Genomic DNA, 25,354 nt, shown 5'->3' on the forward strand with positions numbered 1-25,354 from the left:
GCTGGCTGCTGTATTGACAGACAGTCTGAAGCTACAAGCGGGTTAATTAAAAGGGAGACATCAGTTCCTCTCTGGCTGATCCAGACTTGACTCAATCAATCACTGTACAAACTCAATAACTGTTTTTTTCCAGCCCATCACATCCTGTTTGAGAGCATCTGATCAAATAGGAAAGTAGCTGGACACCGTCACCATCTTTGGATCTAGGCTCCAAAAGCGATAATGAATAATGAATGAGGGTGTCTCAGCTGAAAGAAGAAAACCACAGGGTCAGCAGTATGTTTAGAAACCTGCTTTTGTCTTCAATAAGAATCAGAAAAGCATAACAAATATTACATTATATATTATATTATATATAAACAACTACAGATCTTTCATTTTTCCCATTGCAAATTATGTTATCAGCATCATTATATTATAATTGTTGAATTTCAAATTTGCTATAGTCCCAGAAACTGATATCCAATTCTGCTATTTGATGCAACCACCTAGAACTATGTAAATACATATAAGGTCAAGGCTGGATGCGACCAGACACGCAGGATTCAATCTGTTTAAATAAATAAATAAGTCTCAACCACCAAATCTTGCAACTGATTGTAAGTGAGAGTGACACAAAGAGCAACAGAGAGAAAAAAACTAAAAAAAACTAAATGTGAATCAATTCACAAAGAGACAACATTCACAACAGCCCTGACAGTTTCCACGGCAACCTCACATGGCTTTTATCCATGGCTGTGTTGGCTGAAGAAATAGATCTGATCTATGAGTGAAATGGCATTCAGGTAGAGCTGACCTCCAATAAGCACCTGATGCCAAAGCACAGACAGCCAATAACAAATATAAATGACATGCAGGAGAAAGAGAAAGTGTATGTGCTGCTGATACAAGTGGGAATCAAAGGGATAGTTCGCCCAAAAATGAAAACTATCCATGATTTACTCACCCTCAAGCCATCCTAAATGTATATGACATTCCTCTTTCAGACGAACACAATTAGAGTTATATTAAAAAATATCATTGCTCTTCCAAGCTTTATAATGGTAGTGAATGGCGGTCCTCCTGATTTTGAAGATCAAAAAAGTGCATCCATCCATCATAAAATTATTCCATACAACTCCAGGGGGTTAATAAAGCCCTTCTGAAACGAAGCGATGCATTGGTGTAAGAAAAATATCCATATTTAAAACTTTATAAACTAAATTTTATAAATCTAACTTTATAACTAAAATAACTAGCTTCCGGCAGACGGGCCTACTCAAGTCGACTTGCGCCAAAAGAGTAACTTCTGACGCGATGTGTGACGTAGGATGTAAGAGTGTCCAAAGCTTCAAACAAATAGGGCTGGCCAACAAACTCTGGCTCTTATATCGAAATCCTCTGACATTACTCTATAAAAATTCTCATTTTAGACTACTAATTTGTGACCAGTATTATGTTTTGCTCTATCCTCTGCGCTTTTCTTGCACAAACGCATCACTTAGCTTAAGAAGGCCTTTATTAACCCCCTGGAGTCGTACGGATTACTTTTATGATGGATGGATGCACTTTTTTGGGCTTCGAAATCAGGACCGCCATTCACTGCCATTATAAAGCTTGGAAGAACCAGGACATGTTTTAATATAACTCCGATAGTATTTTTCTGAAAGAAGAAAGTCATATACACCTAGGATGGCTTTAGGGTGAGTAAATCATGGGATAATTTTCATTTTTAGGTGAACTATCCCTTTAAAGCAACAAAATCATTAAAGCAAATAAGACAACAAAAAAAAAGCATAAAATAGAGACCGTTTAATAACAGTTAACAGTTTCATTTGGCAATGGATTGATGTCAGTTTTAAGATTAAGAGATCTAGTTATGTCAGTCCTCAATACATCCATCTTAACCCCAACATTACCTGCAGATATATTGAATATTAACAACATAAAATTCCTGAAGGTTTTGCTGCCAATATAACAACTCAATAGTATGAGAATGTTAAGACTGATGTTTTAATAGTGTATCTGTAATAAACTTCAGTAACATAAATGGTGTTAGATTATAAATTTGAATCAACCTCAACTCAACCTGTCTGTTTTGTACAAATCAATTTGAAACTCTGATTCAATGATACTTGCATCATATCTAAAAGAGGTTTTCAAAACAGTCATTTTTTATATATATTAAAAGTAAATCTCCTTTTAAGCCATTACTGACTACTACCACTACTACTAATAACATTATTAAGCCAGACTACAAGCATAACTGATATAAAATGTTATTTCTAGAACAGCTGTCTTAAGATTTGACTTCTCGGTTACCTGCTAAATTAACATGGTTCAAGCTTAGGGTCTGCTGAAAAAAAGAAAAGAAAAGTGAAACCTATCAAATACAGTGTCGATAACCATAAAACTGCAATAAAGATGCAGACAAACAGAAACGGCAATGGATTCACACATCTCATTCACCCAGCCAAAGGTTGACAACCCGATCAAGACAAAGCCTTAGGCTCAGACATTAATCATCTGCCAACATCGACTGCTTTGTGCAAGAAAACCACTTCTAAGAAAGCTTGTTTAACAAATGCTAATTGATGTATACATATTTACAAGACAGCTGCATATTTCGAAAGCAGACATACCATATAGTCAAGCCTTTTATCACAAGAAAGCAAACAGTGTACATAGTATGGCACATTGTACATGTAGTAAATACACAGATCCTTGAACAGATGGGTTGTGAGATCAGCAGGTGAGCTGAAACAGACATTGGTTCTTGCCTTAAGGCAGAAACACAGTCCACCACTGACAGCAATTAAACACCCTCCCTGAGCACCCAGCTAATGCATTTCAAATCAAGCTCTCACAAAAACCATATCAAGCATGCTATTAATATACATAAACACTTTACACAACACTTATTTTAATTGAACCACACACTAATTGAGCCTCATACATTAAATGCATGAATGCAAAGAAACAAGGTTGTGACGGGGCAAAATAAAACGTCTCAAAAGCAAGACAAATGTAAGACAACAATTCTAGAGACAAGGAAAGAGGGAATACTAATATACTATGACAGTCCCGCTCATAGCACTTGTTAAGCCTCTTGAGAGGTATGATAGCTAGGCCTATTTCCATCTCAAACTAATTTCAAAACTGACTAAACAAGATACCCCAACACCTAACGCCTCGTTAGAGCAGAGAGATGAAGAGTGTATGATATTTAGGCTGGTGTGGGATCGTAGCCTCATTAAAACAGTTGGGAATAAAGAGGTGTGTCAATTGTCATGGAGAACAAACGGTGTAAGGAATAGAATCAACATTTTTCTATTATTATTCCACAGACCACACATTTTTTCCCCAGAAAAATGTACAATTCTAGTTAAAATGTTATGTGTGTAATGTCTAATGATGCGATGTCAAAGTCATTTATACGCTCCAAAGCCGCATTTGTTTTATTAAATCTACAGTAATATTGTGGAATATTAGTATAATTTAAAATATCTATTTTCTATTTGAATATATTGTAAAATGTAATTTATTCTGACGGCAAAGTTGAATTTTCAGCAGCCATTACTCCAGTCTTCAGTGTGTCACATGATACTTCAGAAATCATTCTAATATGCTATTGCACAAGAAACATTTCTTCTTATCATTAATTTTGAAAACAGTTTAGTAATAATCTTAATATTTTTGTCGAAACGCTGATACATGTATTTCAGGATTCTTCAGAGACTAAAAAGAATAGTATTTATTTGAAATAGAAATATTTTGTAACAAGGTATTTAGTCCTTACTGTCACTTGATCTAGTTAATGCATCCTTGCTAAATAACAGTATTAATTTTGTACAAAAAAATGATTAAAAAAATCGTATTGACCCCAAACTTTTGACCGTTACTGTCTGTGTGACACACATATATACACAGGTATTTAAAAATTTTTTTAATAAATAAATAAATCTGTAATTTGAAGTGGAAAAATTACATAACACACAAAAAAAAGAATACGTTTTATGCCTTTTTGTACCTGTCAATCTCAGAGTCTGTCAGTAATACAGGATCAAAGAGCACGAATGCAATCCCTATGTTGTCAATTATGGCACCTGCCTAAAATATGGAGAAAATGCACAGCACAAACCATCAAAGTCTCTGGCACTCTTGCTCAGCATCAAACACAAAGAGGAAAAGATTTCCTTTAGCAATGACTTGTTTAAGTCCTCCAACAGCACTGGAGCTCATAGTCCTTGAGGAACAGACATGGGAATAAGCAAAGCAGGAACAAGAGAGCTTGCAAAAAAAAAAAAAAAAAAAAAACCTTGTCAGCCGATTAGTTTTGGAAAATGAGTTGCCGGAAGCCAAGAGTAATGTTGTGCTGTGTTTATTGACTCAAGCATCTCAAGCAGACACGTTAAATTTTTCATATGCATCTTAATTGCTATCTGAACTCAGTCAACCAGAATCTCACCATGGGCAGGAAGAAAGGCAAAAGGGCTGTGTGAGTCCTGTGGAGACCTGGGTAATTAACTAAATTTGGATCAGCTCGATTGAAAAGAAAACAAGTCTCATTCAAAATTAATTCAACAAAATAACTGCTACTGAAACAGACATATAAGCTTGCATTGGTAAAGCTTGGATATTAAGGACTAACATAGTATTCAGAACTGGCCCATATGAGGTGCAAAGCGGTCATTTCAGCTAAAGAACTTGTCATATTCTGGCCAATTAAAGTATGATTCCTGCCCCTAGATATGAGTTTTAAAAAGGTCACAGCTTTGACAAATGAGGATAAGAACATGTTAGAAAAAAACAAAGGGAAAAAAAAAAACAGCAAGAGGAGGTGATGACAGAGAGTGGGAAGAAAGAAGAGGAGGTTAGAAATTAAGCACATTTTCAGAAAAAAAAAAAAATAATTCAAAGCATTCACTTAAAAAGAGGTCTGTTCTTGTGCCTTTAAATCTTTTAAATAGATTTTAAGAACATGCAAATATGAACCGGACATTACTATCACTTGTCTCTTTTTTCAGTATATGGATCATGTTTGGTTAGCCAGGTTGTTTTTTGGAACTGAACCTCTTACATAAGGCAGCAGAGTTTAAAATATTTGATTGTGCCATTTCTTTGAGGGCCACGCTGCAAACCTGTTCTAGCCTAAATCCATTCTGCAGGATATAGGCTAAGGGTAGCTATCCTCAGTCTCTGACCCAAGGTGAGGCTAAGTACATCTAGTCTACTTTCAGAGATGAATTATGAATGTGTCCTGCTGGCTCAACAGGTGAAGTTATCGAGGGCAGTGAGACGAAAAGTAACACGGTTTTGTAAATCAGTTTTCTTTTCCTGTATCTCTCTCTTCACTGGTTGTTGAATACTTAACCTTGAAGAGAAAGAGGGAGTCAACAACACTTTCTGTGGTGACAAGGATGATGGGATGTTTGAAGTTTCTATATTTTCCCTTTTGTTTTTTTTCTATGGCTAATGCCGATGGCCAATATAAAGTTGATTAGTGATCGACCGATATATCGGTCGGCCGATATTTGCGGGTTTTACGTGTATCTGCATCGGCCGATACGCGGCTGTTGCGTTCGCCGATAGTTTTTTCCCGCCATTATTTACAGACAGGCGTCCGCAGGCAGCTCTGTGTTGCTGGAGACGCTGCAGTTCACGTGCAGCCCATGCACTGCCCCTCCCACACTAGCAGAGTGCTGGAAGCCTCTTCAAGTTTTAAACTTTCAAAGCATCTTTTAACTGTTTGACTTAGCTGAAATATTGCCATACACTTTAAAAAAAGTGGAAACACGTTGCTCTATATGTGCGTGCAACTATAGCTAAGCAAGTTTGTGGGTCCAAATGGAAAACGCGAATGCCGAATGCCTCATATATAAAACTGCATGTCATTGTATTTAGGGAGCTGCAAATAGCTAAGTTTGAGGCTATCCATATGCATACGGCAGCTGTTACGAACACTGGTCATAGGATTAAATAATGCCGACGTTGTTCCGTGATATTTGTGGGAGTTTTATTCAGCGACCACCTGGCTGAGGTTTGGACGTGTGCTCATAAAAGAAGCGACGCGGTTGCGACACGCATGCGATGCAGCACGCTCGTTTGTCCAGGCGCTCCTATGCCGTGGTGAGATGAAAACATCTAAACGTTTAAAATCGTTTTTGTTTTGTTGAAAATGGAGATCACGATTACATATATCAGACAACTACACAGAATAACATGTTTCAGTCTATGAAAACATGAATAGTAAGGAAGTAAATACTGTAACCAACAGTGCACTAAATAATCTCCTTAGTCTATGGGAATCATATCATCTCCAATAAATGCCAGGCAAAGCTAATTTTACATACAGTGAATATAACAGAAGCAAACTGGATATAGCACAGCATAGTTTGTGCCAGCGCTCAGGCAGCACTGTCAAAATAGAAGTCCTGCTTTATCAGTCAAAGAAAAAAATGCCATGATTTTCTCCTCTCTTATGAATATACATGATTTTTAACATTTTGCAACAGTACTATTTAATTCTTCAAGGATAAAACTTTTTTTTTTTATGGGGGAAAAAACTGCACTTATGCATTATGTAAAGATGCACAGTACTTTCTCATTAACTTTTTATGTTAAGACTGACTAACGTTTAGTGAGGCTAACATAATCAACATTTCACAAAAAGCAAAAAAATGACAAGCAAAACTAGCTTGATGCTTATATAAATGACAGTTGAGCTGTCAATGTTAGCTCTTGTATTAAAAATGTATGTGCTCTTTCTGCCCACAAGACATTCTCAAATGACATTGGCGTGATTTAGATCAGATATTTAAAAAGCGTTAAAGGCGTTTTTTCCCTCCAGGTACACAGTGAAATCTTGTTTTATTGTTTTGCGTCATAGATCACAATCTGGGCCAAATGCAAGGAACATCAGATTAAAAGCCTGAAGATAGAAACAGAAGGTGCGTAGCAAAAAGAAAAACAACTGTCAGACCCAGAAAAATAAAACAAGCAGAGAGAGTATAGTGTAGGAAAAAAGCTAGCAGCACAGAAACAAAAAAGACAGATCCCAGCAGCCTCTACCGCTGCCATGAGTGTCGTCACATTGGGTAAGTTGGCAGCACAGTGGAGGGCCTTTCAAGTAATTATTCATAATTGCCTTTTGAATATTTAATCCTGTACATAGTCACTCACTTCAGTTGTTTGTGACCTCAATGACAGGAGATGAGCGATAATTCTGGTTTTCTTTGTCTTCTTTGTGTCTCCTTTAAAACCTATTGCCTCTGGGTAACATTTTCAAACCACCAAAAATAAAGAGGTAGAATTTTTTTTTTTTTGAAAGGATGGAAACAGATTTCAATATCCCATTAAAAGATTTAAGTGATAAAGGATTGACTGTGTATTCATGAGGGCCGCAGCTACTTATGTGGGCCTCCAAATGCTTATAAAAGCTCCATTAACCACACTAAAGACCAGATTCCCTGGGAAGAGAAAAACAAATCACCATTTAAAATATACACAACCACGGCACAATTTAAGTCTGGTATCCTCTGTAGAAAAGTCACTTCAACTTCTTTATCTGTTCTTCTTTAACTGAATAAATACAATTTTAGATTTCCATGGCAGACCAGCTCTTTAAATCTTAATTTAATATTTGAACATAAACCTAGAACAACAATAACATACACAAAAAAGAAACGGCAGGAATGAATTACAATATCGCCTACAGCACTAGACCAGCCCTCCCTGCCTTTTCCCCCTGCCTATATGCAAATATTATGCAAATATCATGGTATGTTAATGCCACTGTTGACTTACTCCAGCCTCATTGCCATCACAAATTAGACTTAACACCAAAGGAATAAACCAAAATAACCATTTTCTTCCCTAAATGCGTGCCATAAAAATATTTGAACAGACCACACTGACCTGTGCATAACAATCTTCTGTTCGCACTCACTTCGCACGGACCCACCGTCACTCGCATTAACACGTTTATGCAGGCTACAAATAAACACTTCACAAGATATCACAGCTGGATTCGATTAAGGTTCGTGAAATTAAATGTTTATTAGATATTCAGAGATTTGTTTAAATTATGTAGATACGCATTTGCTGAATGTTGACGATGAATGACAAAGTATTTTAGCCTGATTGTTTGCCTTTTCAATTACAAATAATATAAAAGCAAACGCTTTACTTTTTCACATACCATTTACTTTGTTTACCAGTTCTGTCTAACAAAGTATTAGATATGACTGACAGAGATCGTAAATTAATGAAGACGGAGAATGTGAGTTAGCGCTGTGTGATCACACCCGTCAAAATAAAAGTCCGGAGCGCCATCAAAGTCCCGCTTCCAACACATCGGCTAATCAGAAAAACGTATCGGCCGATGCCGATATTTTAAAAATGCCAAATATCGACCACTAATAATTAGTTATAATCACTTACTGTATGTTGGATGTTGTTGCCAAGGACAAAACACTCTCTGTACACTAGTATAGCTTTGGTCAAAAGAATGTGATGTCCTATATAAGGAGCATTCATATAGACTAATACAGATCTATTAAAATTCAATAATTATGCAACTTTTACAATTATATTTTATGTACATATTGCTATGTGGTTGCTACATTGTTGTTTTTGATTGCTAGGGTATTCTGGCTGTTTGTTTCCTGCTCCAAGTCAAAAGAAGCCATCCTCAAATCTATTTCTGGTCCCTAAAAATGACCCGTGTCCTCTTCCAATGTAAATGTATTTTAAATACTACATGTTTGTTCAAATCCCTAAGCACAATGAGTAATGGAAATTCCTGCACCTTGTCTGCCCCTTGGGGTACACTTAATGGCAGAACGAAAAATCTTTTGAAAACTGATCAGATGAATCAATTTGCATAATCAGTTATGGTTCATGTCAGAACCCTGCCACCGCCTCCCACCCACCCCCACCCCACCCGTCATTTAAAAAAATCTGTGCTTGCCCAACACACACACCTCTCCATATTAGAAGATAAACACCATCTGCCTGTCCTGCATGGTTCCCTTTAAGTCATTCCATCCCTGCGTCTCTCTCACACCTCTCACAATAAAGCCCCACAGAAGCAGCCTGGACCTGAGGATTACGAACTACATCACCACAGGATAAAACAACCCTGGGTCATTTCCTTAACCACACTGTCATGCCTATGAATAAATAGTAAGAATAACATCTCACTTGCATGGCTGCGAACCTATAGAGATTTATATGTGAAAATATACAAGTCAAAGACGAGTTACACAATGCAAATTTTATTTTGCACCATAATACTTTTTAATTTGTTATGAATAATTGAATCTTTTCATTTGCATCCATGATCCATCAAGTTCCAAATAAAAAGAGAAAATAAATGGATACAATAAAGTATCTTTCATAATATAAAGTATCCAATTTACTGCATTATACAAAAGATAATTTATATAATTTATTTTTACATCACAAATAAGTACTGTTGATGTATGCTACAGGTATATAAAATACTGATATGGTATAAGATTTTGGTTATACACTGCCCATCCCTACTTACCTCTACGGTCAACACCAAAATATATGTTTATAACACAATTTCCTCACAACCAGTATGCATAGCATATCTATGAAGAGTGAGACAGAGTCTACAATAGTCACAAAAAATTATGATTATTTATTAGGGATGCACCGGTACCACTTTTTCCAAAACGAGTCCGATACTGATAATTTCATTTTTGGTACTTGCCGATTCAGAGTACCGATACCTGTATTTTCAGTGCATTTGTCATTTTTAAATGTATTGGGTAGAGAAACCAAAAGATTATAAATCATATTAGCTGGCTTAATTTGTTCAGCAAATATATATTTCCTTCAGTTATTTTCATGCAAAATTAAGCCTGCTAAAATGTATTGTATGAGCTTCTGTTACTTTCACTGTTCATTCTATTGCTCTATCATATTTTATCTTTCATTTAATAGTGCAGCACATATTTAGAGCTGCTCCAGCAGGACTCAGTGCAAGGATTGGGTCAGTGGTTCAAATGTTTAGATACTAGTGAAATATCACAATCGCAAAACTACTGGCCTAATTAATGTACATTTAAAACATTATTAACAGTCAGTAATAAAATAAGAACAAATAATCAAATTATAAATAGCACAAATAAATACAATAGAACAAAGAAAGACGTATAAATCGCATTTCATTATCGTATAGATTAAATCTAGATGGACCTTTATAAAGTTACAAAAGGTATTTAATATTTATGCAAAAAAGGTTACATGTCCTCTAGCAATTTCCTAGAAGCTGCTTTATATAGTACTGAACATAATTTGTCAAATAGATTTCACACATAACAAAATGAATCATTTCCTTTTAAAAACTCAATTTACTGCTGCCTCATGATTGATATTATATTTATGATGTTGCTTGCTTGATGCGTTTATGAATTTATCATCCAGTGGTTATTTGTCAAAAAAAAAAAACAGTGATGAATTCGGTTCACATCAACAGGCCTTCAAATTACGTTTGAGATATGATGATGCACAAACAAACTATATTATCCTTCATACCGCAACAAAGTACAAAAGAAATGTCCTAGCAACTTTAAATAACTGTGGACTATTACATCTTAATATCAGCATGCTAATGTTTGCTGCTGGCATATAAATCCTAATAAGCAGCAATTAGTGTGTCCATGGCTTCTCTTTCAAAAGACAAGGCCTTTAAAGAGGGCCAGCTGAAGCACTGGCATATTAATTACCACTTTATTAGAACACCCTGCTACACTGCAGTGCTGAGTATATTTTTCATCCATAAACATAAGGGCTGAGATAATAACACAGCCCATGTGCAGCACTTTACCCGTTCAAGATTTGTACCATTTAGTTCTACATCAGTGGGCAGTCAGCGCCTCTGTGTGTTCAGGACGTGGGCAATGCTGCCACCTGAAGGTTAGAAACAACCTGAGCATGACAGAATTTTCAGCATTATGTCAAAGGCTAGATTTCTAGATGTTCAGGAGCAGTGTAGAGAATCTACTGAAACTCTGCAACTTAAAGTCCCCCCTGTGGTGAAAATCAAGCTTTTAATGTTGTTTGTCTATGTGGTGTTTTTACTATGCTTTAAGACAAACCATGTGAAAATTCTAAATTCAAGTCAACACCATTGCTGAGGATTTTATCTTTAAAACTCTTTAAAACTAAACCAGTGAGCCAAAGACCATCTCAAAAAACGCATGAAGAATTTTTTTTTTTTTTAAGGAAAAAAGGTTTAAATATGTAATTTTGGTGATCAAAGATAAGTTTTAAGGGATACAATTATTGACTACAGGAGTAAAATGCCTGTCATTTGTCAGATGTCAGTACTGGACTTAAGGATCTAAAAATAGCAAACTCAGTATTATAGGCAATCACAAATGCTTTGCTCCTGTTTGCTGCCATTTATAGAACCACAGTCTCAAACCTTATTTACATTAACTGTCCACATATATCTAATAATAACCCTTTTGATGACTAGAAAATATTGCCATACTATATATATATATATATATATATATATATATATATATATATATATATATATATATATATATATATATACACACACACACACACACACACACACACACACACACACAAAACCAATATATAACAATATATATAATTTAATAAATAAGCTTCCCTTTTAGCATTTAGTATTGCCCACTTTCATTGGTGTAGTACTAGCCACGGACAGCAGATGTAGCTATGGCACTAGGCTTTAGACTGCATGACAACTTAATGGTAAATACATCTTCTGCACATACAGCAGGTACAACATCTCTTCAGATAAATGGTTATATTGCTGTAATTGACACACATAGTTTCTTCACTTCTAAACCTTCATAAACAAACACAAAGACCAGCCTCACAGAATGCTGCTTGGAGTGTTTTCTATCTGCCTTTTGAAATTACAGATATATACAATAAAAGTAAGGATCAATACAGATTATCCGTGACAATGTGACCTGACTCAGGAGGTACTTCATAAGGAGTAAATTTGCATTTGTAAGCTACTGTATCCTAGTCATGCATCATAAGTTACATCAGTGGCAGTTATTTAACATTTAGTCCTTGTGAATTGTCAATGCTCAGGTGTGTAGACAGGATCCAAAATTCCCTTTTGCCACACAAGACAATGGCAAGTGAAGAAAAGTACCTATTTTATGACATTTGATCATGTTTGTCACCACATAGTTCTGGAAGGGGGGAAAAGTAGTACGCCAGATAAAACTTATGATGGCCTTTACCACTGAGGGTCAGACTATCATTCTTACAAATCGATTTAAACCAAGTATTATGTGACAGTGCCTTGTAAAATTATTTACAAACTCAAACCTTTGTTTGCTTGTGTTGGATGGAAACAGATAGAGGGTGTGCTGCATGTGCACTTACCAGTCCCGCAGTGAGAGAGGGGGCAGACTGGCCAAAGGACTGACTCCTCATGCGGACCAAGTTATTGGGTTCTCCTGCGTGTTGCTGCCAAGCCAGCTGACTCACTCCACCATGCATGCTGCTCGACAGAGGCAGAAGCTGCTTTCCTGTGGCACACCAGAGAAACACAGAATCAGGACATGGTCTGTACTTGTCTGTATCCATGTATGCATTCTGTGGTTAAGAACCAAATCAAAGCCAAGCTACAGATTCTCTGATAGCTCATCTATTTAAATCTACATCTTTTATATAATGTGAACAAAGTTCTGCAGTATTTCTAATCACTTATTGAATGTAAGCAAATTTGTGGTACTGATCCACTTAAAGTACCCCTATTAAAGGTTATCTTCTAAAGATTCCTGATTGCTTTGACGGTCTCCTACAGTACACTGTAGTTGTAGCTGAGGCCTGGAAGATTTTGGTTTGTGTTGTCGACATGTTGAGAAGATGCTGTTTTTCTGTGCTGCGAAAGCAAATCCACTTTGCATGGACAAGAACTTGATCTCAAATTGATATGGTAAAACCCACACTATCATTACTGTTCTTTATCACTGTGTATAGAAGTGCTGAGGAAACCTCCTGAGCTGAAATTCAGATACGGTAATGGTCATTTTGTTTCCGAGGCGCTGTAAGCGATGTACCAAACACAACAGACTGGCCCATCTGACCAATCAGAGCAGAGTAGAGAGTACACTCTTGGAAAGGCGGGATTTAGAGAGACCGAATCCTTGATGGAACTGTTTCTGAGGACGGGTGAAAGTAGACGTTGTTTGTGGGCAGCCAATTAAGACCATAGGTGGACATCATACAAATTTGTTACAAACCTACATAGGTTTGAGCAGGGAGTAAAATGGGAGGGAGGACTAATGATGACTAGTTTCAGGGAGTTCAGAATCGGTTCTTTCTTTTGTGAGACAATGACTCCCTTTGTGGTGCTCTTTGATATTTGCAGACCTTTTACATTCACAAACAGCTATATTACACACAAAATAAAAGGTAATATCCAAAAAAGAATAATAAAAGCACTTTACATTTGCAGAAAAGGCCAGATGTTCTTTCTTCTATTGAACAACTAAATGTTCTTTGGATCATTCTCAAATCATGCTGAAGAACATGATCATCAGTCTTTACACAAAATCCTGGAGTCTTTTAAGCAAAGGGGGGACATACAAACTACTAGGGAAAGTAATTTGCGGTGTCTCACCGGTGAGGACGCCGGCCATACTGCTGCGTCGGGCTCTGCCGTCATCCTGACTGAGCTGCCGCTGCAGTTTGGTCTTTCCTGCAGCAGGAGACAGGTCGGGGTTACTCAGCTTCCTGAACAGCAGGGGAGGCGGTGCCGGCAGCTCCAGCTGAAACACACATACATTCGGTTTTTCCACTTTTCAATGACAAACAAGCACACGCAACTGTTTTAACATGCCACTAAAGTGACTATTGACCTTCAGGATATATGAATTATATGAATAGAAAAAGATGCTGCTGTACAGTTGTATAGTTACACCCAATAAGTTCACAGAGTCAACGCAAAAGCGATAAAATTGATTTAAAAAGCTGCTTCTTCCACACTGCGGCACTGCATCAGTCACACAGCAAATAATACATCTCAAAACAAGGGCTTGCTGCCAAGATGCGAGTGGGGGAAAACAATCTATTCATTACAATTCTTTAACGATTCTGAATCAATCCAAATTCAGACATTCAGAATACATTTATATACAAGCACAGCACATACTAAATACACTGCTTATCCATTCGAGATTTACAAATTTGTGTCTTGCGAAATGCAAACAAGCACCATCCAGGTGTGAATGTTGCTAAGTTTATTCAATTTATAGATATTCTACACATTTTTTTAAATGTAACTGTGAGCTAGAATGCAAAAGGGCAAAGTAATAATCTAATAAAAGAAAATTAAAGGAAATAAATTCTGTGTTTTTCATTGTTAAACTTAAAGGCAACATGGAATAATGCAAAAATATACAACAAATGTGTTTTGCCCTTGCAAAGCAGAATAATTAATCAGGAAAGAAAAACAGGTGTATCAGAAATTAAATTGTGACTCCCAGAATCGGATTGAATCATGAGGTGCCTATCATTACATTATAAACCACTAAAACTACAACAACAAAGTGAAGCTGTCATCAACACAAGAATTATGATGACAAAAACAATCAAATTTAAGAGGTAAAAAATGTGGGCCCAAAATGAGAGCCAAATAACTAATTTAAAGACGCCTGCAGATTCATTCATACTCGCTGTGTTCTTCATCAGGATGAGAAACAGACGTTGCCATGGAAATCTGGCAAGAACCCTGCACTGGTCACATCCTCTCTGTGGTGTCACGAAATTCCAGAAACATCTGGAAGGCCTGTTTGTATTAAATACGCAGTGCTCATAAAACCACACCACACCGTTCAAAAGTAAAAAGCCTCAAAGCAAACAGTGTTGTCACTTGCTCACACACACACACAGAGTGAAAAAACAAACCAAAGACAATCCAACCAGTGGCCACTGGAGACACACACACACAAAAAAAAAATGACCCTGAAAGAAAACAAAGGGCTATAAACAAGTTTCACAATCACATTCAAAGTCATTCACCACCACTCAAAAGTTTGTTAGTAATTTAAAAAAGAGAGATAAATTAATACTTTTATTCAGCAAGGATGCCTTAAAGTGATCAAAAGTGACATGTTTTCAATATTTATAACAATAAATGTTACTTGAGCACCAAATCAGCGCAATAGAATGATTTCTGAAGGATCATGTGGCACTGAAGACTGGAGTAATCGATGCAACACAATCGATGCTGAAAATCGATCCCGAAACTTTTGAATGGTAGTGTACATTAACTCACATTCAGAAGCAACACATTTTTTTGCTTCACAACACAAACACAACCCACTGCATCCCTTACCTTGTGCATATTTGAGTGTTCGTTCTTTTCTTTTCATTTATAGTAACAAAGGTTCAGACAAAGCTTCTTTAGGATTGCTACATCTTTCATATGCTTTAAGCCCCTAAAGTACAGCTAAATTTACAGCAAAAACCATACATTTACTCCACACAGCTATAGCCCTCGTCAAGCAAGTGCACACTTAATCAAATGACAGACTAGAAGATGCAGCCGTTGAGAAGTCCTGCCTGAGATGACAGTATAACATTGCGTTGAGGGGGGGGTGACGGGGTGACCATGACGTCAGTCTGGAGTCCCAGGGCTAATCAGATGAGGATCAGGGACACCGGTGAATACACGTGAGACTCTCACCTGCCTCTGTACAAGCATTGCAGTAGGGCTTAAACATTAGCCGCTTTTCCACTGACAGCTAGTACGAGCCAAGACCAACAACGTGCCGGGTAGGGCCAATAGCCTCAGACCTCAACTAGGGCTGTCAGCTGTCACGATAACCGCAATATTGTAATACCGCATTACTGACAAGCCAACCGCAGAGGAATGCAAGCAAGCCACAGAAACAGTGATATTCCCTTCTGGTTTTGCACTTCACACATGTGTATTGAATGTTAAATAAGTTATTGATAATAAGATTCTGTTTACCGTGGTGATTTGTACAGAGGCTCCTTGGATTTGCACATAACAAGCCTAAACAGTGACGGTGTATGAGAGAGAGATCGACTGAGCGTCTGCACTTACCTGAGTCTGTCTTTGAGGTCAAGTCATATATATTCGTGAAAAGGTTGCCATGTCCAAGGAAAGTGAAATCTTTGTCGTATCATCCTTTTAACATTTAAGGGTATTTCCCATGAATGGCATCAGCTTCAGCATTGCCCATGCGGCGCATTGCTGCTCTGCCGAGCCTTGTAAAGTGGTGAGTTAAAATAATTTCAACACCTTGTTTCATTACATCTTTGAATAAATCAGCGTTTTTGAACGTGTTTGTTGAATTAACCGCTTAATGACCCACTCAAAAACAGTCCCTTGTAACAATGTTTCTGTGCTGAGTGACAGCCTGTCTAGAATGTGCAGAGATGAGCAATGCTAAAAACTGGTGAAATAGCAGCAGAAAGCCTCTCGTCAAGAGAGATTCGAGGATCAGGACTAACTGTTATACATACAACAATAGCCTAATGAGCTTATTGTCAGGTTTATGTTCTGTTATGTGGACCCTTATTTTGACATCCTCTTCTATTTAATTCACTTCCTGTTTCAGCGCTCTTTAGTTTTGGTTTCATTGGTTAATGAATATGTCCTCGTTTTCATGCCCGCTGACCACATTGTAACACTTACTTACATAGCAATATTAAATGCATATAAATAAATCAAAATAAAGAAATAAATGGCGATAATATCGCTATTGGGCCACTCAAAATTACCCCAAGGGAAATTCTTCACCCGCTACAGCTCTAACCGTGAGCTGCAAGACCAAAGTCAAGTCAGGCCAGTAGCCCCGCAGCGCTACCCTAAAACCTTAACCTTAATGCTGAGCACGCCTCCATAGAACAACATCACACAACCCCACCATTTCACTAGCATGGGGCTCACAGACTGAAAACTTGCTAGATCGCAAAATAAACATGACAGATGGGGACGTTCGGCCTTTACTTAAGACTCCAGCAACGATATTTGACCAAAGATTTGCAATAAACAATATTACCGTGACAGTAATTTATTTATTTAAGGAGTGCATATCAATCATTCTGAATCAAACTGGTATTTATCATTATCTCATAAAAAGAGAACACACATAATTATTTAGTCGCAACTGCTTCCATTTACTTGTGATCACAGGAATGCACAAAACAGCTCCATTAAGGCTTTTAATTTAAGTCTAATGGCTTACACATTTAGATTAAATAAAATATCATGTTTACATCACATTTCTTTAAGAAAAATTTGCATTTCTATACATTTTCCATACAATTATGTGATCTGAGAAGGTTTGAGCGATCTCTCCTGTCTCAGTATACTGTTATCCTTTCAGCCAGAGCAACAGAGGGAGCTCACAAGCAGAAAACAGGAGTTACACTCCGATTAACTCACATGTGTAATTTTTGGCATGCAGAGATGCAAAAGTCCAGTATCAACAAAGGCACAGGGAAAAGACAGATGAAACATGAAGCCAAATAATTACATGATTGATCATATATGATTTGTCTTCAAGTTCTTCAAGCAATCTCTGGTATTTTCCTTTCCATAATTGTATGAATTTATCATTGCAATGGTTAGCATAAGTAGCCTTCAGTATCGCATATAAATATATTTCTGCCTCATATGGTGATCAGAATCCCCATTGGATTGCAACCGGAAGTTATTTCAGAAAATTGCTGGTGTCTGAAAGTGAGTTTTGAGCTGAAATTGTTTTAAATGTCTTAAATGTTGAGGTCAGCTGGTAACCTGATATGAAAACTCTCCTGATTCAGTTAACTCCATCTTTGTTCATGACCACTCCCCTCAATACCCAGTCGGTCTGCTTTGGACCAAGGTATTCGGCGGGCCAAAAACACCAGGCCACTGGCCCAGAGGAAGGCCCGCTCAAGCCCTGGAAGTGACATACGCGACTGGCCCTGGCACGCACTAGCACGCTCGCTAACTTTTGGCCCGACAATGGAAAGACAGCTCTTAACTCTGTTCTGATGGCACAAGCAAGCAGCACTTACACCAGTGGATACTACATGGAAGAATGTGAACTAACTAGTATTATGATTGACAGCTGTAAAAAGAACAAGCATGTTTGCACATAGCTGAGTAGTTACAGTTGTGTAGAGGGCAGAAAGTGCACTTAAAAGGTATAATTCGTGTGAAAAATGACAATTCTGTCATCCTCGTCCTTCAAAAACCATAAGACTCTCTTCTGTTTCAGTTGTTATTCTCTAAAAAAAAAATATTCCCCTTCAGCGTAACAAGTATAATTTGCTTCTGTGCTACACTACCGTTCAAAAGTTTGGATCAGAAAGATTTTTTTTTTTAATGTTTTTGAAAGAAGTCTCTTTCCATTCCAATACCAGTCTAATATTGTGAAATATTATTACTTTCTATTTTAATATCTTTTTTAATATAATTTGTTCCAGTGATGGCAAAGCTGAATTTGCAGCAGCCATTACTCCAGTCTTCACTTCTGTGTCACATGATTTTTTACAAATCATTCTGATATGCAGATTTGGTGCTCAAGAAATATTTATAAAAAAAAACAGTTGTGCTGCTAAATATTTTTGTGGAAACTGAGATACATTTTTTTTTTTTTTCAGAATTCATTGGTAAATAGAAAGTCCAAAAGAACTTTGTCATTTTTGGAGTTTGACAGCATTCATCATTTACCGTATTGAAAATTCAGTAAAATGTCTTTTTTTTTTTAATGAACCGTTCCTTTAAACAGCTCTTTTTGCATCAGCATACATTGCTGCTCAACTGTTTCGGTCAACATGCTTTGACCGAGTATGAAAGGGAAAACCACACAGTTAACTCATGACCTCAGAATCTAGAGGCCTTAATGACTCTCTAGTGGACGCTGAATGTTTATACCCAGCTCACGTTGTACACTTGTGGCTGGGCTAATTTCACTTCCCCAGATGTTTTTCCACAGGTCTCCTCTAATCAATCTCTCCAGCCCACTCTCACATCTAGGCATTTCTTTCCATTTAGACCCAGTCAGACTGACTGATGGCAGCTCACTGCTCATGCCTCAGGATGGATCTACAATATCACAGATAAAGAAAGAAAAAGCATTGGCTTATCACTGGAGATGCCTGATTGGTGATTGGGTTCAGTCTGATTAACAAAAAGTTTAAGAATGGACTCATGTTAAGGAGGATATGACATAAGAGGATAAGTTAGAAGAACTCAGAAAATCATCTGGATTGCATTCTGTATATCAGCAGTTCAAGGTAGACTATTATCTAGTAAGTATATAAAAACTAGGGCTGTCAACGTTAACGCATGCGATTGATTCAAACTCCTTAACGCGTTAAAATAACGCATTTACATTACTGAAGAAAGTGAAATTGCGTCATTAGCATAATTAACATCATACAGTTAAATTATCTGGTTCATGAATGCCTCTCTAAAGGGAACTGACTGTATTCAGAAAAGTTTTGATGGCATTTTCTTTCAACGTGACTGGTGGCACCAGTGCGAACTCTAACAAAATTTTGTTGCACTGGCCATTTGATCAGAGTCTGGAGTAGGGATGTCCCGATCCGATCCACGGCATCGGTATCGTGCCGATACTGGCCCAAAACGCTAGATCGGATATCGGAGGGGAGAAAAAAAAATTATCCGATACCTATGATCCGATACCTATTAGGGGTGGAACGGCCGTATTTGTACTGAACGTACATTCGGTGCATGGATTTACAGAGAATACACGGTATAAAAATAAATAAATCTCGCATGCACATTAATTAATGTAATACGGAACTAACGTTACTGTTAGATACGCGCATATGCGGGTTCTTTAGGGACACCTAATCTGTAGCCCACCTTAGCTCTGAACGCGCGTCTATATCGCTTCAAACGCTCACTTTATCATTATACGCGCGTGGCGCGTCCTATTCGCTTTGGACGCGCGAATGGTTTCAAACTGTTCAAGCATCGAACTAGACGCGATAGACGCAAATTTGCCGCTCTATTCGCGTTTGGCGTGAACGCAGCAAAATGAACAGGCTGCGATGTCAAGATTGCAATGCTGGAGTGTGTGTGTGTGTGTGTGTGTGTGTGTCAGAGAGAGAGAGGCACGGGCGCGATCGAACAGTGGAAACATAAAAACATACTCCGTCATTTTCATACAGGACATCATTAAAACTGCAAAAAGTGTTTAGCCTACTTATATTTGTGTAAAACACAACATTGTGCTTTTGTCAAACTGTAAACTCTTGTCAAACTGTAACTGTCACACACACACACACACACACACACACTGTTTAAAAGCAAAAATGATCTCATCTTTTGGACATTCATCATTGCATTGGTTTTCATTTCTTGTCCTAAAACAGAGCACTAATCTGTTTATTTTTAAGTTTAATCATTCTACATTGAATAAAAAAGAAAATCAAATGTGTTTTTAAAAGTAGTATTATTTTATACAGAAATAAATTATTTATAATTCAGATGAGAATAAAGTTAAAGTTAATTAAAATTTTAAGGAAACAAATATATTGATCTGAAATATAGCAAATTAATTTTAAATTCATTCAGGTTACCAAACATACCTCAAGGTCTTTTGAATAAAGGCTGGCAGTCTTTCATTATCAGCTGTTGTTGTGGACTATACACTGGAGAAATATTTTTCTCCATTTGAGTGAGATGTTTTTATGTGGCTAATTGAGCAAAGTGCTTCCATTATATTTTATTATTATTAGTATTAAGTTCAAGAATAAAATAAAAATATCGGATTGATATCGGTATCGGCAAATAGCCAAAGCTTCGGTATCGGTATCGGAAGTGAAAAAGTGGTATCGGGACATCCCTAGTCTGGAGTGGTGCGATTTTCAGCTATTCTTTTTTTTTTTTTTTTTTTATCTATTGACAGTCCTAATTAAAACTAGATATAATAAAATAGAATACATGGAATAATGTCCATCCAGCTGGTTGTTTTCACAGAATAAACCCCTTCAGGTTGATGCAAGACCCCTTCTTCTGCAATAACAACTGACTGGATGTACACGATCCCTGTATTGTATTGTATTGTGACTTTCAATAGATCATTTTAATAGCGATTATCACAGAATAAACCCCGACAGGGTGATCAGGACCCGACGCGAAGCATGGGGGTCTTGCATCAGCCTGAAGGGGTTTATTCTGCAATAACAATCGGTTCGATGTACATTACATTATATATAGTACACGGCTACTTGCCACATAAGTTAATAATCACACACAAAATATTGACCTGAGTTGAAATATTTCTAGCATGCGGCAGGTTCAAACAAGACAGACATTTAAAGGATACGGTACAGTCATAACACTTATTACACAGCATTTCGCCACATAAATAATTATGGGATGAGAGATACTGATTTGAGATTAAACTGTTTACTAAAATGTGTTATATTTAAACCACCAACAATACACAGCCATACACATGTAGACAGAAGTGTGAAATGCGACTGTGTGGATGCGATGTATAAGAGTTGTCACCATGCAACCACATAAGCACAGTAGAACCACAGAAGAAAAAAAAGTGAAAGTTTCATCTGAAGCTAAACAGTAGGCTAAGTAGCACACAGATTTTGTTTATTGCACAAAGCATCATTAAATGCTAAATATTAACATTAAAAAAAAGCTAAATTCCTGCTAACTGAACAGTTGATTTGATAGTGAGGAAAAGGAAAGCGAGTCATTTCTTCTTAGCTCCCTCGTCTGATGAGGAAACAAAACATGCCACAGGCAAACATGCCAACCGCAGACCTAACAAAACTAATTGGTTAGTTCCTACGATGTCACACTCTAGTGCTATGCCACCAGCAGGACCTTTGCCTAGCTGGGATTACAGAGCAGTGATGACTTCACTGCAGGGTCCAAGTGTAATGTTGCCATGCTTCTGTTGGTAAATAGAAAACCTTGAACTAATTCACAGATAGAGTAACATTAATGCAAGAGTAACTCCATCAGGATCAAGTAGGAGCCCAGAGAGATTACTTAAAACAAGATCTCTCTGATTGATTTCCATTCAACAGTTAAGTTTAAACTCTTAGTTTAAAAAGTATTAAGGGGGTTTTTATTAAATTTTTAATTCATTTAAAATTTTCGGTTTAGGCCCAGCATTTTCATTTCGGTGCATCACTAGTAACCATGACTGCTGGCAAAACAAAATGAGGTGCTGACTTTGGGGAATAGGGGTGGAGCTTCTGGGAAAAGTGCACCTGCATGCCAATCTTGCAGTAATTCTACCGGGTTTTTTTAGTTATGAACTGAATGGGGAGGAAAACACTAATGCTCCTAAAGATTAATTGAAGGCCATAGCAAGGGAATAGAAAAATAAAAATCAAGCCCTGCCTTAACAAGAGACTGGCTTCGTACTCATATGTAATGTGAAAATAGTGTAAAGCAGTTTTGTTCACTGATGAACTAATATATCTACTCTCACACAGTATATAGTCATACTAGCCAGTCCCAACACACATTTTCGGCAACGGTACAAATGGCTTACTGTCTGGTACAGGAGAAAATATTTCAGCACAGAAAACATTAAACAAATAACATTATTAAATAACAACCATTAACCTTAACAAATAAAAAAAATGTTTAAGATGGCATGGTGGCTAAATTAATAGATAAGTAATTTAAGATTAAATAAATAACAGATTGAGAGAAAATGTTATGCGCCTTGATTTCAGTACAGCATAGATATAACAATCAAGGTAATTACAACAACACATGAGATACATCCAGTTTTCAGCATTTGCCTCCCTTGTGATGCCCAGTGCTTCATCTGTGTATTTTGCTTGGGTTTACCATTGACTCATAAACTGCAATGAAATGCACATCTTTATCTGTAATCCATCAGCTCTGGCAGAGCATTTTCAAACCTAAACATTTGTGTCTATCCGTGATTCACTCTTCCAGGTTTTCTCTTTCCACCCACTCCTCTATCTAACTCCTGGATCCACCCTGTGGGGATAACACTGTTCCCATGAATACCCAATGATAAAACATTGCTCTAAGACACACATCATTTACAACATGTCCTTGAGCTAGACAAACAATGGACAACATAACACTGATGGAGGCCAAAAGATTATTGAAATATGAACACAATTTATATATGTATATTTATTTATTTATTTATTTAGTACCCACAAATTTAAGGCAACATCATTTTTTTTTTAAATCTGTTAAAAAAACAAAAAAACAAAGAAAAGATAAATGATTTCCCTGATACAGCTGACATAGTCCAACAGCCTTCAGCTACATCCACGAGGCAGAGCAGCATCCGCTGCGTACAGAAAACAGCTCGTAAAACCAGTCAATCCCTCAGGAATACCAACATAAACACTCTTACTGCCTGGCAGCCTGCCATCCTGTGATGTAAGAGCTACTGGCCTTTCTGTTTGCCCAAGCAGGTGAGGTGTGCTATATACCCGATCAGAGTCCACAGACACAGTTTAAACATTTCAAATAGGAGATAGCTGGTATTTATTTTCCACACAATGTCAGTGGCAATTCACACCAAGCAGAAGAGATTTTATTGAAGATAAAAAAAAAATTCTGCACCAATCAACTGCTTTCTTCTCACTTATTTCCTACTTTTACATCCAGTTAAATCTATTTTTCTGACCTTCATCCTTGTATAACACGACCCATTGCTTTTTTATATATAACCGTGTTGTCAAAAAATAAGAGACACCATGAAATAAACAATTATCATGGTTATTTGGAAATGTGGATTTCTGACATCATAAACCCGCAGCCTCTCAATAAAAGTTGCCCTTTTTAGGGCCATTTATTTTCCAGAGGGTGGAAAATGGTCAGATAAAACTACATTACAAATGTTTTTGGTGCAAGAACCTTCAAAAATATTATAAATGGACCTAAAGGGAAACCTGAGTGATAAAACCGCTTTGTGATACTAACCATTACATTTTTAAATTCAATTTTTAAATTTAATTTTTAAACTCAGCAGAAATTTAAAACTTTACAAATGCAGAATGTCCTTTACAGTGAAAGATGATCTGGAACAATCCAAACTGCCATGCTGCTGAAAATTAAACCTTTGCGGAAGGAACTAAAACCAAAGCATCTTTCTCACATCTCTTTGTTACTCTCCATTTCTTCACCTTCCAGGCACAAAATTGAAAAGAAGAAAAAAAGTAACTGATGGCCTGAACGAACCTTAATCATCTCCAGCAGACCTGAGTAAGTAATCCTCAAATCCTCAATCTAATCCTCTCTGCCTCAACTTCCAAATGAGATGTGACTTCTCAACGTATGTGCGTGCCCACGCTTCATGTGTAATGCCTACTGTACATGTGCACGCAGCAAGAAACACAATGTCCCATTAGTCAGTATGAAGTCTGTATGCTGATGTCTTCCAGATGTGCTGTAGGTATTCAAGCTCTGCTGAATGAAAGGGTGGACGTGTGTGCAGTAACTCCATGGGAACGACAGGACGATGTTCTCATTCACTGGTGCTGTGCCAGGGTGTCGGCCCGCCTAGCCAGCTGGGATGGCCTTGAGAAGTCATTCAAGAAAAGTGTGATCCTAGCATTAATGTGGAAATGCGAGAAAATGTAAGGTCTAATTGAAAGAGGCCTTGTTTTTGACAGCTATAAAAGTGTACTGTACGACATACACCCGTTCAGGTTTGGGGTCAGTAAGATTATTTTTTTATTTTTTAGAAATAATTCTTTTATTCAGCAAAAATTGCATTAAATTGATCAAAAGTGACAGTAAGGACAATTACAATTTTACAAAAGATTTCTGCTTCTCCGCCATAGACGAAAATTTCCGGCTTTTCACTGTTATACAGTAGGGGGCGCTATGACACATCTTCTGAAAGAGTACAGAATCTCTTGATCAAAAGACATGTGAAGAAGAAGCAGAAACAAGCAATAGCATATGTAAGCAGATGTATGTAAAATAATGCGATCATCAACATTAAACAGCATTTAAATCAAAACTATCAAACGTTACTGAATGAAATGTCGACCCAGGATGAGGTGTAGCACTGTGAAGCTTTGGGAGTGTTGATGGACTCGATCTACTCCATCTGTTTTTTGATCATCGTTCTGAATCTGATCTGGATGCAGTCTTTGACAAAAACGCGATTTTCTCAGCTTTTAGCTCAAAATTTAGCTTTTTTATGAAACTTACCCACATTCAAGTGTTGATAAAAAAAGAATGCATTAAGCTTTCTTTTGATATATTGCATGTTCAGATATTCATACAACAAAATATTCAGGGGGCCATAAAAATTGTGTGAAAATGTTAAAAAATGCTGCCGGTGAC

The 25,354-nt window shown here is 37.2% G+C and overlaps 1 protein-coding gene across 2 annotated transcripts in view; it reads right to left on the reverse strand.

Annotated features, from left to right (window-relative positions):
• mast2 (microtubule associated serine/threonine kinase 2) overlaps positions 1-25,354 on the reverse strand; it is a 135,862-nt gene that overhangs the window by 88,881 nt on the left and 21,627 nt on the right. For both annotated transcript variants that reach the window (XM_084426141.1, XM_084426140.1), the window contains exons 2-3: positions 13,655-13,802; positions 12,412-12,557 (exon numbers count right to left, since the gene is read on the reverse strand). In XM_084426141.1, coding sequence (XP_084282267.1) covers positions 12,412-12,557; positions 13,655-13,802 — 294 coding nt within the window. The remainder of the gene's footprint in view (positions 1-12,411; positions 12,558-13,654; positions 13,803-25,354) is intronic.

This window comes from Rutilus rutilus, assembly GCF_951802725.1.
Source record: "Rutilus rutilus genome assembly, chromosome: 12".
Classification (NCBI taxonomy): Eukaryota; Metazoa; Chordata; class Actinopteri; order Cypriniformes; family Leuciscidae; genus Rutilus; species Rutilus rutilus.